This window comes from Brachycentrus maculatus, unplaced genomic scaffold (assembly GCF_059751285.1).
Source record: "Brachycentrus maculatus isolate JH-2025_06_01 unplaced genomic scaffold, ASM5975128v1 h1tg000595l, whole genome shotgun sequence".
NCBI classification, from domain to species: Eukaryota; Metazoa; Arthropoda; class Insecta; order Trichoptera; family Brachycentridae; genus Brachycentrus; species Brachycentrus maculatus.
The window spans coordinates 1-13,606 of NW_028281335.1; the positions used below are offsets into that span (position 1 = coordinate 1).

The following is a 13,606-nucleotide window of genomic DNA, read 5'->3' on the forward strand; positions in this document are numbered from 1 at the left end:
TCTCCGAAGAGTCAACACAACATGACATGCGTTGTTTGCAGAGCGATAATATTATTATATATCATTATTATGATATCCCTTACAAAGTAAATCATCACGTGCCACCGACAACCGATACGCAGTACCTATTCTCGTATATAATCACTATTGTGTTTCTTATCTCGTCTGTAAATACATTGGCACCCAAATCCTACGGCGCGCTTTAGCAGCCTTAACCTGAAGGTCGTCTTGTCCAATAACTTTAAAATTAGAGATGTGCCGGGAACGTAACTGTTACTTTTACGGTAACCCGATCGGGGCAGTAGAAACCTTTTCTTGATTTATCTATTTAATTTTTTTTTTTTTTATTTGTTCGGGTATTGTACAGCTTTACATATTAAAAATGATATAATAAACAATAGTTACATTAACAATAATAAACAATGCATTAAATTAACAAAAATAGTTACGTTAAAAAAAGCCAATTAAACAATTCCACATTTATATAGTAAAACTTTTAAAAAACATTCAGAGATTAAAAAAGGGTATGGTATAAAATAATAGATTTAGAAGGAAGGGGAAGGATTTACATTTCTTTCCATAATAATTTTTTGTTGTGAAACCATCAAATACGAAGCTACCAAATTTTTACACTTTTTGGGATGATGAGCTTTAAAATATCGTATCTAATAAAGGAATGAGGTTACATTGTTTTTTTAATTGAAAAAAATCTTACCCTATGTATATTTTGAAAATCTTGACCGTTTATATTAGGAATCGAGATTATAAACGTACATTGAATATATATTATTTGAATCTTTTAAAATGCATCTATTTATCACAACCAGTTGGTATAGTTCAGTTGGTATAGTTTACCAATATGGTTTATTTATTGTCTATTTATCACAACCAGTTGGTATAGTTTTAGTTGGTATAGTTTACCTATAGTTGTCCGCCTCCGTAGTGTAATGGTCAGCACGCTCGGCTACCGTTCTGGAGGTCCCGGGTTCGATTCCCAAGGGGGGTAAAATAAATATAAGTGATTTTTTCACTGTAAAATTTATTCAATATTACCATGGACTGGTACCTGAAGCGGAGGGCTGATCACCTTTCCTTCGTGTGTAAACGATCAAGATAACGCTGCGTTAATATGACACGGTGCCCTATGCACCATTGGGGTGCAGATAGGGGCTTTATTATTATTATTATAGTTTACCTATATTGTTTATTTATTGTCTATTTCTCACAACCAGTTGGTAAAGTTTAAGTTGGTATAGTTTACCTTTATGGTTTATTTATTGTCTATTTATCACAACCAGTTGGTATTTATGCATCATGATATTTTTACCGATTCGAAGAAAAAATCGTATTTGTCAAGCAAGTCTTAACCATTATAACTAATCTGCTAAATGTTTGATAAATCAGTCAAACCGACTAACTTCGACTAGATGGTCTATTTCTTTTAAATATAATAATATGAATTGCTAATCTTTGTATTAAAAAAATGTACGCGGTAGTGAACTAACATAAACAAAATTGGTGAATGTTACACGTGTGTAAAAAGAACATTTAAACAAGCCTATGACGGTCGTAAGCCCTGTAAATGACCAGACTTCCATATATTTCTTCATTTATGTCATAAATGTAAAAAACATAAAGCTGAGTAACCTAAAATAATCCATTGCATAATATTAATGTAACATATGATAAAACATATTGCATTTTTTTACATTAAGTTTAGTTGTTTTTTTTATACAGATTGCTAATTTGTTTTATTTCAACAACCAACATTAAGAGTTAAAGCATAAATAAGAACAACCAAATAATACACCAACAAAAATCTAATCGTCTGATTGAATTAAAATAAAAACTAATTATAGTATTGTACAATAAATGAATTGGCAATTAATGTCATGTACACAATGAATAAGATACAATAAAATACAAAATAACGACCTGAAGTAAGTTAGTAAACTCACAATACCAAAGTCAAGGTTAAAAAAATTAAAACAATATTTTTTTCGCGATGGCCAGTCTCCCTTGCATTCCATCACCGCTCTTATCGCCCGTAATGAGTTTTAAGCCTGCGTAAAATTTTTGACACGATAGGCTGCACGAAGCGGATAAAAATTTATATTAATTTCGGGTCCGGAGCATCTCATTTGGGGTTGCCAGCTGACAGCTGTCGCGCCACCTGGCCAATAAAAGTGTAACAATTTATTTTATGCGAGCACACCCGGCGATGGCCCGAGTCTGTCAATGCGCTTCGCACGCCCGCACCTTTGTGTATAGGGTGTAGGTACTGAAATATACCTTCTGTCCAACAAGCTGCAGTCAGGTAGTGATAAGGGATAAGGTAATATAGTATATTTCGAGCTAAAAGCTCGGCATGTCTCTAAATAGATTTTTGAAATATTTACATAATATTACCGGTGCTCGAAATGACTTAATATGTGGTTGATACAATTTAAATATTTAATTCAACAAACACTGATTTGTGTCAAACCCTTTCCGCACCCTAATGGTGCATAGGGCACTGCGTCATATAAACGCAGTGTTATCTTGATCGTTTACACATGAAGGAAAGGTGATCAGCCCTCCGCTTCAGGTACCAGTCCGGGGTAATAATATTGAGTAAATATTACTGTGAAAAAATCACTTATATTTATTTTACCCCCCTTGGGAACCGAACCCGGGATCTCCAGAACGGTAGCCGAGCGTGCTGACCATTACATTACGGAGGTGGACAGGGTGTAGGTACTGTAGGTATACGTATACCTACAGTACCTACACCCTGTCCACCTCCGTAGATGCAGTGCACCTATGCACCCCAATGGTGCATAGGGCACTGCATCGTATAGAAGCAGTGTTATCTTGATCGTTAAATACACGAAGGAAAGGTGATCAGCCTTCCACTTCAGGTACCAGTCCACGGTCGTATTAAATAAATATTAGAGTGAAATATCACAAATATTTATTTTGACCCTCTTGGGAATCGAGCCCGGCACCTCCATCATGGTGGCCTACCACGCTAACCACTACACTATGGAGGCGGACCACTATACTATGGAGAATTTTGTACAGTCTGATAATGTACCAAAGTAATAAAATACAGTTCTACCAAGAAATGTCAGTAAAAAAACTTATTTAAAAAAATGTACGTTTTTATTAAGATATTTTGTACCCATGATAAATAAACGGTGCGTTTAAATTAAAGTCAATATTTATTTGAATATCCATTTCTCTCAATGCTTTTGTAAAAGTATTGTATAAAGTAAAATGAAAAAGGGGAAATTCATTAAAAAGTGCATAATAATTCGTCAGTCCATTCCAATGACGTGTTGCTGGATACATTTGCATCCATAACAACTAGAATAGCTAATGGAGCATTATCGGTTCCCATTTCATTGATTGCTTGTAATTGTACATAAAATCACAATAAAATAGACAGTATAAATTTCCCTGATGAAATTGGTGTAGGTACCTACATAAGAGTATGGGGTGTGGTGAATTTATACATATTGTGTCCATGATGAACGTTGATTTCATAGAAATACTACAAATTGACAATCACGTTCCCGTTGTATGGCGTCGGCTATAAATTTAATTTATTTTAATTAATTTTCAAATTTATCAGCAGCGTACAGCGTTACGCTGGAGGGAAAATTAAAAGCGGGAAATTATAATTAAAACATCTCATCTGCAGTAAACATTCGGATTAAACTGATTAATTTTTATTCAAATTAAAATGTTCTGACAATTTGCAAATAAGGAATGGCGAAAGCTAGAAGCTGTTTGCTCATGGTAGGTATTATATCATTTTTATTAACAGTTAATGTTTTTACCCGTTACCTACGTATATCATAACACATTTATTTATACATTTGGCGTTTAATTTGTAGAACTCCATTTTAATTTATTTATTAAATATTGACATCAAATACTGATTTTAAGAGTCTACTAAATTGTATTTTATTATTAAAAATACATCAAAATTAAATTTGTGACCATTAGACAGTAGTTTGAAAATGCCATAACAATGCGAAACAATTGTCACAAATTTTATTTTTAACTGTTTTTTATAATAAAATACAATTTAGCAGGCTGTATAAATTAGTGTTTTATTTCAATATTTAATATTTAAATATCGTACAAATATTTTATTTTATTTGGATTTTTTGGCCTTTTAAAGCCTTAAAGTGGAAGTACAACTTAATATTAATATTTTAATAATACAATTGGCATTTGTTTTTTTTTAATACTCGATTTTCGAAAAAATAAACATTGTCCTTAATTTTATGATTACTTATAATATAAAAAAAATATCAATCAGTCAAAATATGTTTGTAGAATTATGAATTAAAATTTAAATGCATTTAAAACGATAAACTTATATAAAGTGGCGGGATTTATATATTTGCATTGACGTCGAAAATTGCATCTGATATCTTACAACGTTCCTTATCAATATGTAACGTAATCGCGTCTTTATCCGAACAAATGTAGGCGCTTAGAGGACATTAAACCATTGAATATTAAATAATGTTTGAACACATGCTTTATTATTTGTGATGAAGTGCATTCAAATACACGCTTTATTATAATATGATAAAAATAAACTAAAAAACGAACTAACCAACCATCACGCCGCTTCCCCGAAAGGATATACAGAGATAATAGAATGTCACACCAATCTCTTTTTGCATACAATCTTTGCTTCTTCTACATTTATCTTCTCATACATACACGCCAATTTGAAATACTTGATCGTGCCAACCACATTCGCCTCATAAACATGTTTTACTGATTTTTTTTCACTCACTCGATTCACTTGTCATTTATTGTAATTTTTTTTTGAACATCGACAAAAGTAACGATTAGTATTTTAGTAGGTACACATTTCTAAAAATATAAAATACTTATTTTTTGGTTGTTATTTATTTTCAACTCCAGCAATACATACACCTCACATAAACATAATTAAATAAATCCACAAAAATATAAGATAATGTATAAATTCTCTATAGTCAAATAGTTTGCGAAATGCTAATTTACCATTCATAAAATATGAAAATATTTACTAAGCTCACTCTTTGTATGCCAGGCATCTGGCTACAATTATATATAAAGTGTATTTTCTAGAGTTTGCTCTTATTTAAATGTGTTCATTGTTTCATTAAGGTATTTAAAAAATATATATAAATATATATATATATATATATATATATATATATATATATATATATATATATATATATATATATATATATATATTATATATATATATATATATATATATATATATATATATATATATATATATATATATATATATATATATATATATATATATATATATAAACATTGAAAAATAATATAACGCACAGCCGATTCATAATCTGATTGTTTGTAAATGATACTAATAAGATTCTAATAAAAATGACAAATTGTATTACGGAGACGCATATATTTGTTTTGTCGTCTGGGCGTTTAATCATTTGGAACATCTCGGAGTCGACGAATGCATTGAAAAAAATAATATCGTCTTGATAGAGAGTGATGACGGCATTTGGAGCGCTAAGTTGATTAACTCCCCCTTTGTTTCGGCGATGGGTTGAGAACGCAGAGGATAAAGGCCCCCACCCACGGAGTGATATTGTTCGGATGAAAGCACAATTCCGCGATAAAAAATTCCTCCTCGCCCCCGAACCCGCACAATACGATACTACCGAGCGTGAAAACACGACTTTACTCGAGTTTGCTCAAGAGATTTTCCGAGACATTTTCGGTTTGAGGAATTTCGCTGATGCGTTCTGATATTTCACCGTTAGCTGGTATTTCCAATTTTTTCATGCGTATTTCGGAAAATTCGAGTGTGTTTTTGGCTTTACAAAGTATTCACGACACAGTTTTTATCATGCGTATTTTGGAAATTTTAAGTGTATTTTTACTTTACAAAGTATTCACGACACATTTTTTTTCATGCATATTTTGGAAAATTCGAGTGTGGCGTTTTGGCCATACAAAGTTTTCACGACACAGTTTTTTTTCATACGTATTTTGGAAATTTCGAGTGTGTTTTTGGCTTCACAAATTATTAACGATATAGATTTTTTACTGCGTAGTCAAAAAAAAATCAAGTTTGTTTTTGGCTATCCAAAGTAATCTCGATACAATTTTTTAAGCACTTGCTATAAAAAATCAAGTAAGGTGAAAGGAGGTTTTTGCAATATCAGAAAAGAACTTCAATATTTAACTCGCCAAATGTTTTATTTTTATTTTTATAAAGCATGTTATCAAAATGAGAATACATATTTTAATTAAAATAAGCTTAAACATATTATTTTATAAAATAAATACGTCGGCGCTAATGTCCCTGTGACTTCTATATTTAAAGCCTTAATTTTTTTTACGTGAAACATTTTATTTAATTGTTGACAAATTATTTTCTATTATTTATTTTTCACTCAAATATTTATTAATAATTCTCTGGAATGGTGCCTGAAGCGGAAAGCTGATCACCTTCATGTTTTAAAAGATCACCATCACCTCTATGCAACATCGGGTGCGGATAAGGGTTTGCAGAAGTAAATGAAAAATATATAAGAATCTTCAAAAAAGTTAAATAGCAAACCAGGTTTTCCTTTTTGAGTAAAAAGTTTTGTCAATCATTTATCACAGTATATATTATATTTTAAGAAATATGGAAGGAATTTTTGGACTTCTATAAAGCAATTTTAATCAAGGCTAAACCAGAATTGAAAAGGTGGGCGTTATGTTGATTCTTAAATAAATAAATGATAAACCTAAGAAATTGACGAAACAATATTATAAGATTTAGAAAAATAAAACATAAAAAAATATATGAACGCTTCTAAGGTTCATCACGATTATTTATTTATATTTTAAGGAATATCTTTGATGTATATATTTTTTTAAATTTAGTTATATTCGCAGGTTTTTCTTGTATTAAAATTGTATTTAGAAACTTTTTTAGTAATTGTGTTAAACGCATGTAAGCGATGAAAAATAACAGCGATTCATAAAAAAGATGTGAAAAATATTGAGTCGTTCGAAAGTCAACCTAATTCTTTTTTCGCTGTACACCATTTTTTTGGTATAACATTTTTTTTTAATTACGCAAAAGGTTATTCTTGGCCGTCTTTTATTTAAAGTTATATTTTAATGATGGCAAACAATATTTGTATGTGAGCAGTCTTCTGTAAACTCGCTTTAATTTGTCTAATTGCAGACGTTTTTAATGAAGTGGCTTGTAAAATTATAATGAAGCCGGTAAATAATAAAAAAAATTAAAATGTTCGCGCGATGTAATTTTAACCAGCAGTTGACTATAATTTTTTTAACGCAGTTTCTAATATTTTAATATTTATGTTCTGTGATTCAACAATTGAAAAAAGGATTTTATGTAGTTAACCGGTATATTGAAAAGATGATAGAATAAAACGAAATAAGGTATTTCATTGGTTAATAAATTGAGTCCACCTTTATTTAAATTCATATCATTTGTATAGTTTGATGGAAATAGCATATTTTTTATAGAAAGTTTATTGTAAAAATACTATAATGTAGCTGTTCGTCTTATACTCTATTTGATTAGCAGATATCCTATCGCTATAATGATATCAGTTTATATTGATTGTTCACTATTGCTCAATATATTATATCAAAATTATTGGAATATGTCATTCCTGTACTTTTTCGTTATATTGTTATCTTGGTTACGTAGGGTTTGGTATTTTATAACAAAACACATTTTTGCATTTGTCGGATACAATTTATATTATGACTGTTATGAAATGAGCATTTTATAATTTAAAAAAAAATGTCATCTTTAGATTTCAACGATAGGCTTATGGATTTATAATATTTTTAATCAAATCAGAGAAAAAAAATCATTTGAAAATGATCATATTTATATACTTGGTCAACTTTAACGTGCTGCATTGTTTTGATTTATACATTTTTACAAAACTTAGATGACTTAGTACGTTTAAAAAAGAAAACTTTAATTTTAATGTGTATAATAAACAATAATTTAATTGACTGGATAAATTTATAAAAATGCGGTTGATTTCAACTCTGGCAATCGTTTCCTAGAATGAATTAAATAAATATATACTCGATAAAAAATAGGGCTTGATGAGTTGTAACTGAAGGACCCCCATCATCTTTTATTTCGTCGAGACAAAACAATTTAATTTATTTATAGCGCATATGTCATGGTAAAAGGGTGTTTTTTTATAAAGTGCTTTGTGATCCTCTCTGTAAATATCATATTAAGTCTTTATGAGGGGAAAGTATGCAGTACAAAAGTTTTCATAAAACCGCAGTTAGTTTAATTATTATTAAAATAAACATATTTATTTTAGAACTTATATATGCTTATGTAAATGATCGCTATACTTCATAGGCCTTTAATGCTTCAATAAAAGTTTATTGGTCTTGAATCAACTTGATATGATTTTTTCGCAAATGAAATATACCGTTATAAACGCTTAAATCCATTTTTACGATTATTACCACATTATGTTAATGTAAATATAAAATGATAACTGCATGAGACGGTTAGTTTCTCCTAAAAAACGGATGGATATACACTAGGATGTACGATTGGTTGGAGTATTATGGTTAAGTAGCGCGCAAAATTTGATTTTGTAGTGAATTTAAACTATCCGTTTTCAAGACAGATTTGAAAAGATCATTAAATATTGTAGGAAAATTAAAACTAAAATCAAAACTGTGTCATTGTATTCTTTCGTTGTAAAAAATAGTGAAAATACCCGATTTCTTAAGATTAAATTAGTTGATATAAAGGATATAGACTTCCTTACGATTTTTACTATCATAAGCCAGAAAATTTAATTTATTTATTTAACTAAAAGGGTTCTAATTTAAGGCTTGTTTTAAGACTATCAAAATATGATATTGAATCATTTTTAATTTGGTAATAGTTGTTATTAAAGACATGATGAAATTCATGCAAAGTATACATAAAACTCCACATTTTCGGCTTGTGGCTTATGATAGTATATGCAAGATGAGTCGAAATATTAACACCGATTAAAGTGGTAACCATAACAGTTCATCGGAAACCAACCCCTAACACTTATAAATAATACAGCGCCAAGTACGTTAAAACGTACATCGTACATACGTACGTAATATGTTCATTATTCGTACATGTGGTTATCGAAAATTTAAATGCTGTGTAAATGTGCGAGAATAATATTTACACATAATACAATAAATGTTATCATGATGGAGCTGAAAGAAATTATTGAAATATTTTGCGAATTTGCATAGTAAAATATTATTGTTCTGTTATGAAAATTTCGCAATCATTTTTACATTTGCAATATATTTAATTTCCAATAATTACACTTTGTATATATTGGGATATAATGATACCGTTATTCATTATATTTAAGCGTTTTATTATACAGGATAATAAGATATTTTACATTCATTTCACATTTCAAAATGGGCTGGAATATAAGTAGGTTCGTTTGCCGTTGTTCCACTAATTATTTTATTTATTTATTAAAAATTTCATTCAGTATAAATGCACATTGGTGGTTTATTGCTAAGAAGCAATATCTCATAACTTACCAAAAATGCTATTTTTGTTTTTGAAGAATATAGAGATCTCAGTATTTTCAGGTTTTATGACCTGTCCTAGGCTGGTTAAGTTAACTTGACAGGTCATAGCCCTGTAAATATCCTGACTTCCATATTCTTCATCATCTATGATGAAGAATATGTATTTAAAAAATATCTTTATTTATTGACTTTATAGATACTGTAAAAATTTATATTTATTTATCTGTAACACTTAAAATTCCTCCGTCCATTCGCAAAGAAATATTTATTGAGGCATATGATTTGTTTCAAAACAATTAAATAATATCTAAAGATACATTATCATAAGTTGAAAACTCTTAGTGTACTCTATTACTACTATATCAATTGATATTATAATTAAATTTGCCTCACTTGGCCTTATTATTGAAAGATCAAACACATTGTTCTATTTGCAGATTAGTTATTCTAATAATTTATGAGAAAAATATAGCTTTGACCTTTGAATCACGTATTTCCTATTTCAAATGCCAATTTGTGTATGTCGAGTAGCTTTCGCATTTATGGTTTTGGTGCTTTCAAATGACACGCAAACATTTGTACTCGCGGCAACTAATCCTATGACCGTTATTTAACATAATAAGTAATTATTGATAAAATTTAATGCTAGCCAACACTGTAATACATATTTTAACCAGTGGTTCTCAATGTTAGGGTTCTATGAGATGTTTTGGGTGGAGTTAGAGAATCCAGAAGGCAAATATTGGGCTGGGGCTAAGTAGAATGTTAAGGTTTATTTTTTGGCGTAAAATGCATTTATAACAATATTTACCTTGCTTAAATGTACAAGGTTTATAGATCCTTAAGTAGATTTTTGATTTTCTGAACGTAATAAAGGATGTCTTATTTTGATCTGAGTTGAAAACAGGAGGGTTAATCTAGTGTGTGCCTATCAGGAACTTCTCAGCATTTGCTCATCGTTGGGAGAAAACCATGTAAAACTCCTCAGGAGAAGCTGGACTGTTGACTGTCGTCAACAGACCTTCAGTTCCACTAGAAGAGGGTTCGGCATTTTGTGTTTGAATAATAAGGTTTGTTTATGGTTAAGAATCATATAGAATAAGAATATTTAGAAGAGTAAGTCAAATAAAATATTCACACTATCTCATATATGAAAGATAGTGTGAGTATTCTATGTTACTTGGTAGGAAGGGTCAAAAAAGCTGTTTTTCCAGCAAAAAAAGTTTGTGGACACTGATAAAATTGGATAAATTAACAAAAGATGTCTACGGATCAAAGCAGAATCATTCCAAATGGAGAGAGATCGCGCAAAGACGAGCTGTGATCAAGACCACCGCTGAGACCCATTACAGTCATAAAAGATGGGTTCGGAGGAGAACCTCAATGAAGTTATAAACTGAAATATTCATTAGTAACTAGCTATTACGAAGCACACGTCAATGTGGCTCAGTATGAGTCAAAGGGATAAGTAAGCAAAAAGTGTTCATTTCTGTTAAATTTAATTTAATTTATTTAATAATTAATATATACTTAAAAAAAATCTATTTAATTCGTAAAAATTAGTACTATAAATTACAAAATTGGTATGATAAATATAAATAACATGTACAAAACGTAAAAAGACTCTTGTTAAAGAAGGAGAAGAATCCCGCTGCGGAATACCCTTTCAGACACATGGAACAGATCAACATGTTAATTTTATTAGATTCATATTTCACAAGGTTTCATAATTTCATAATTTCTTATATGTTGAATAAGGTTTGTGTGTACACAATATTTTAGCACTGTTCTCCATGAACAATGGCTTTTATTGCGTGTGTTGTTGTAACGTTTAACAGATGACGCTGCCATAGCGATCGAAAATTGTTATTCAATAAAAGCATATTTTACATGTAACAGAAAACAACACCAGATGTATATGTAAACATTAGTAAGCAATCGGTGAATTTTGGAACATTTGTTTTTTTTAAACGCTAACATTTTTTTTTTATACAAAAAGATTAAAAAAATGAGCGTATTCGATTGCAAAAATTGTGTTAAAATTGTGTTAAAAAATATTTATTTTATTGTATTTTGAGGAAACATTATATTGAAAGTTCCGAAAACGTTTCGGTGCGGTATTAGGTAACTTTACCCTACTCAATAGACTTTTGACAACTCATTTCAGTTAAATTATCCGTTCATGTTTTAAACTTGGAATTAGATTCCTCATTTGAATTTTAAATTTAATTTAAATTGAGAACTTTTGCTACTGGTATATAATATGGCTATCAAGTTTCACAATTATACGGTTATAGATAGGTACGATAGATCTTACAAAGACTGATAAATAAATTAGATCAGCACTTATTTTCTCGTCTTTCGATATCGTTCGCAGCTCAAGAAAAAAGGTGTCAACAATATAAACGCGTTAATTAGAAAATTAATAACTATTGCCATCGTATTTAAGTGCTTCGGGAATGTTGAGTAAGATTATCAAAGTATTCGCAAATATTAATACGATAAATTTATCGTTATATGTATACCTATATATGCAAACGCGATTTCTCGTTGACTAAGATGATAGAATTTTTATTATAGGCCGATACGAGCCATTGACTAAGCAGATTGATCAATATATTTAATCTTTGGCATTATTCATATTTTGTATTAAGTGGTAAACCATCTTTCAAATTATATTTTTTTTTGTCAAAAATAAAAACTCTGACTGAAATATTCTCAAGAAAATCATTCGCGATTTTTATGAAATAGGAAGCTAAAAAGTAATTGAATCAAAACAAAAAAAAAACGTTTTATGAAAAAGGGCTAGTGTAGACTTGTTACTGCAGATGATGACAAAGCAAAACAGAGGGAAAAAAATATTCACACAAATTGACGTTCGGCGATCACGGTTTTATTAAAAATGTCAATCACGGAAAGACATTTATTATATTATCTTTTGTTGACCGTACCGTGGATTCATAATCAAAGAGTCTTTCTTTTAAGTCTTGAAATGAAAAAAAGTGTAAAAATTTCATTCTAAACAATATGACTAACTTACCATCATCATCCGCAGGAGTAAGCAGAGAGAATTGATTTGCCTTTGAAAACATTCTTTGACTCTCTTTAATATTCGTGGAATTTTTTTATATACTCTGTCCTCTGATCTGACCACTTTCAAGTATTTGAAATACTTCATCGTACTAATTTTCCCTTGGTCTTCCTCTGCTTCTATTTCAAATAACGTTCACCTCGTATATTTGTTTTACCGTACTCTCCTCACTCATTCGTTCCAAATGTCCAAACCGTCTTAACACACTTTCGTTAATTATATCGAAAAAACTTATCTCATTTTTTCATTCGTAGCTCACAAGTTGTCATTTGGAGTTGACATTCACTACGCAATGCACAATAAAAACAACATTTAGGAGTTTTTTAAATCATATTTTCAAATGGTGTATGGAGTGCGTAGAAGTTTTTGGTAAGGGAAGGGTAATTAACTATGAGTATTTCAATGTTTTAGAATTTAGTACATAAACCCTGATGATGACAAGATTCTTGTCAAAACTGGTTGGATAAAGTGTACCAATAAAAAGTGATTAAAAAAAAGTTGTTTTATTTTATAAAGTTTATAAAATGTGCCACAAAATATTTGCGAAAAACATTCAAGCAACTTTCATTTTCGAATTCATCGAATTATTTAAAAAACTTGAATTATGTGAAAAGAAATGTATAGTATTTTGATCCCAGTTTGTGTGTTCACTTGATGAACAGATGAAACAAATTGAATTTGGTTTGCAGTCGATACAACTTAAGCTGACGTCTGGTCACTGTTACCGTATTGATTGTAGCCTCGCACTGTCGACGATTTAATTGAAAGTTTTAATTACGTGGGTACTTCAAAGCCCGCTATATCAAATGAGATAACTGATCTAGCATCCGCAGAGCAGCATTCATCGACGTGGATTATTTGCATTTAGTGCTGAAATAGGCGAAATCCACTGAATGGCGGAATTTAAGCCTGTGA

At 30.1% G+C, this 13,606-nt stretch overlaps 1 protein-coding gene across 1 annotated transcript in view; it reads left to right on the forward strand.

Annotated features, from left to right (window-relative positions):
* Positions 1–2,994: 2,994 nt before the first annotated feature.
* Positions 2,995–13,606, forward strand: part of LOC148301181 (uncharacterized) — a 50,182-nt gene continuing 39,570 nt past the window's right edge. The window contains exon 1 of the mRNA XM_088273690.1: positions 2,995–3,080. Within this exon, the coding sequence (XP_088129816.1) occupies positions 2,995–3,080 (86 nt within the window). The remainder of the gene's footprint in view (positions 3,081–13,606) is intronic.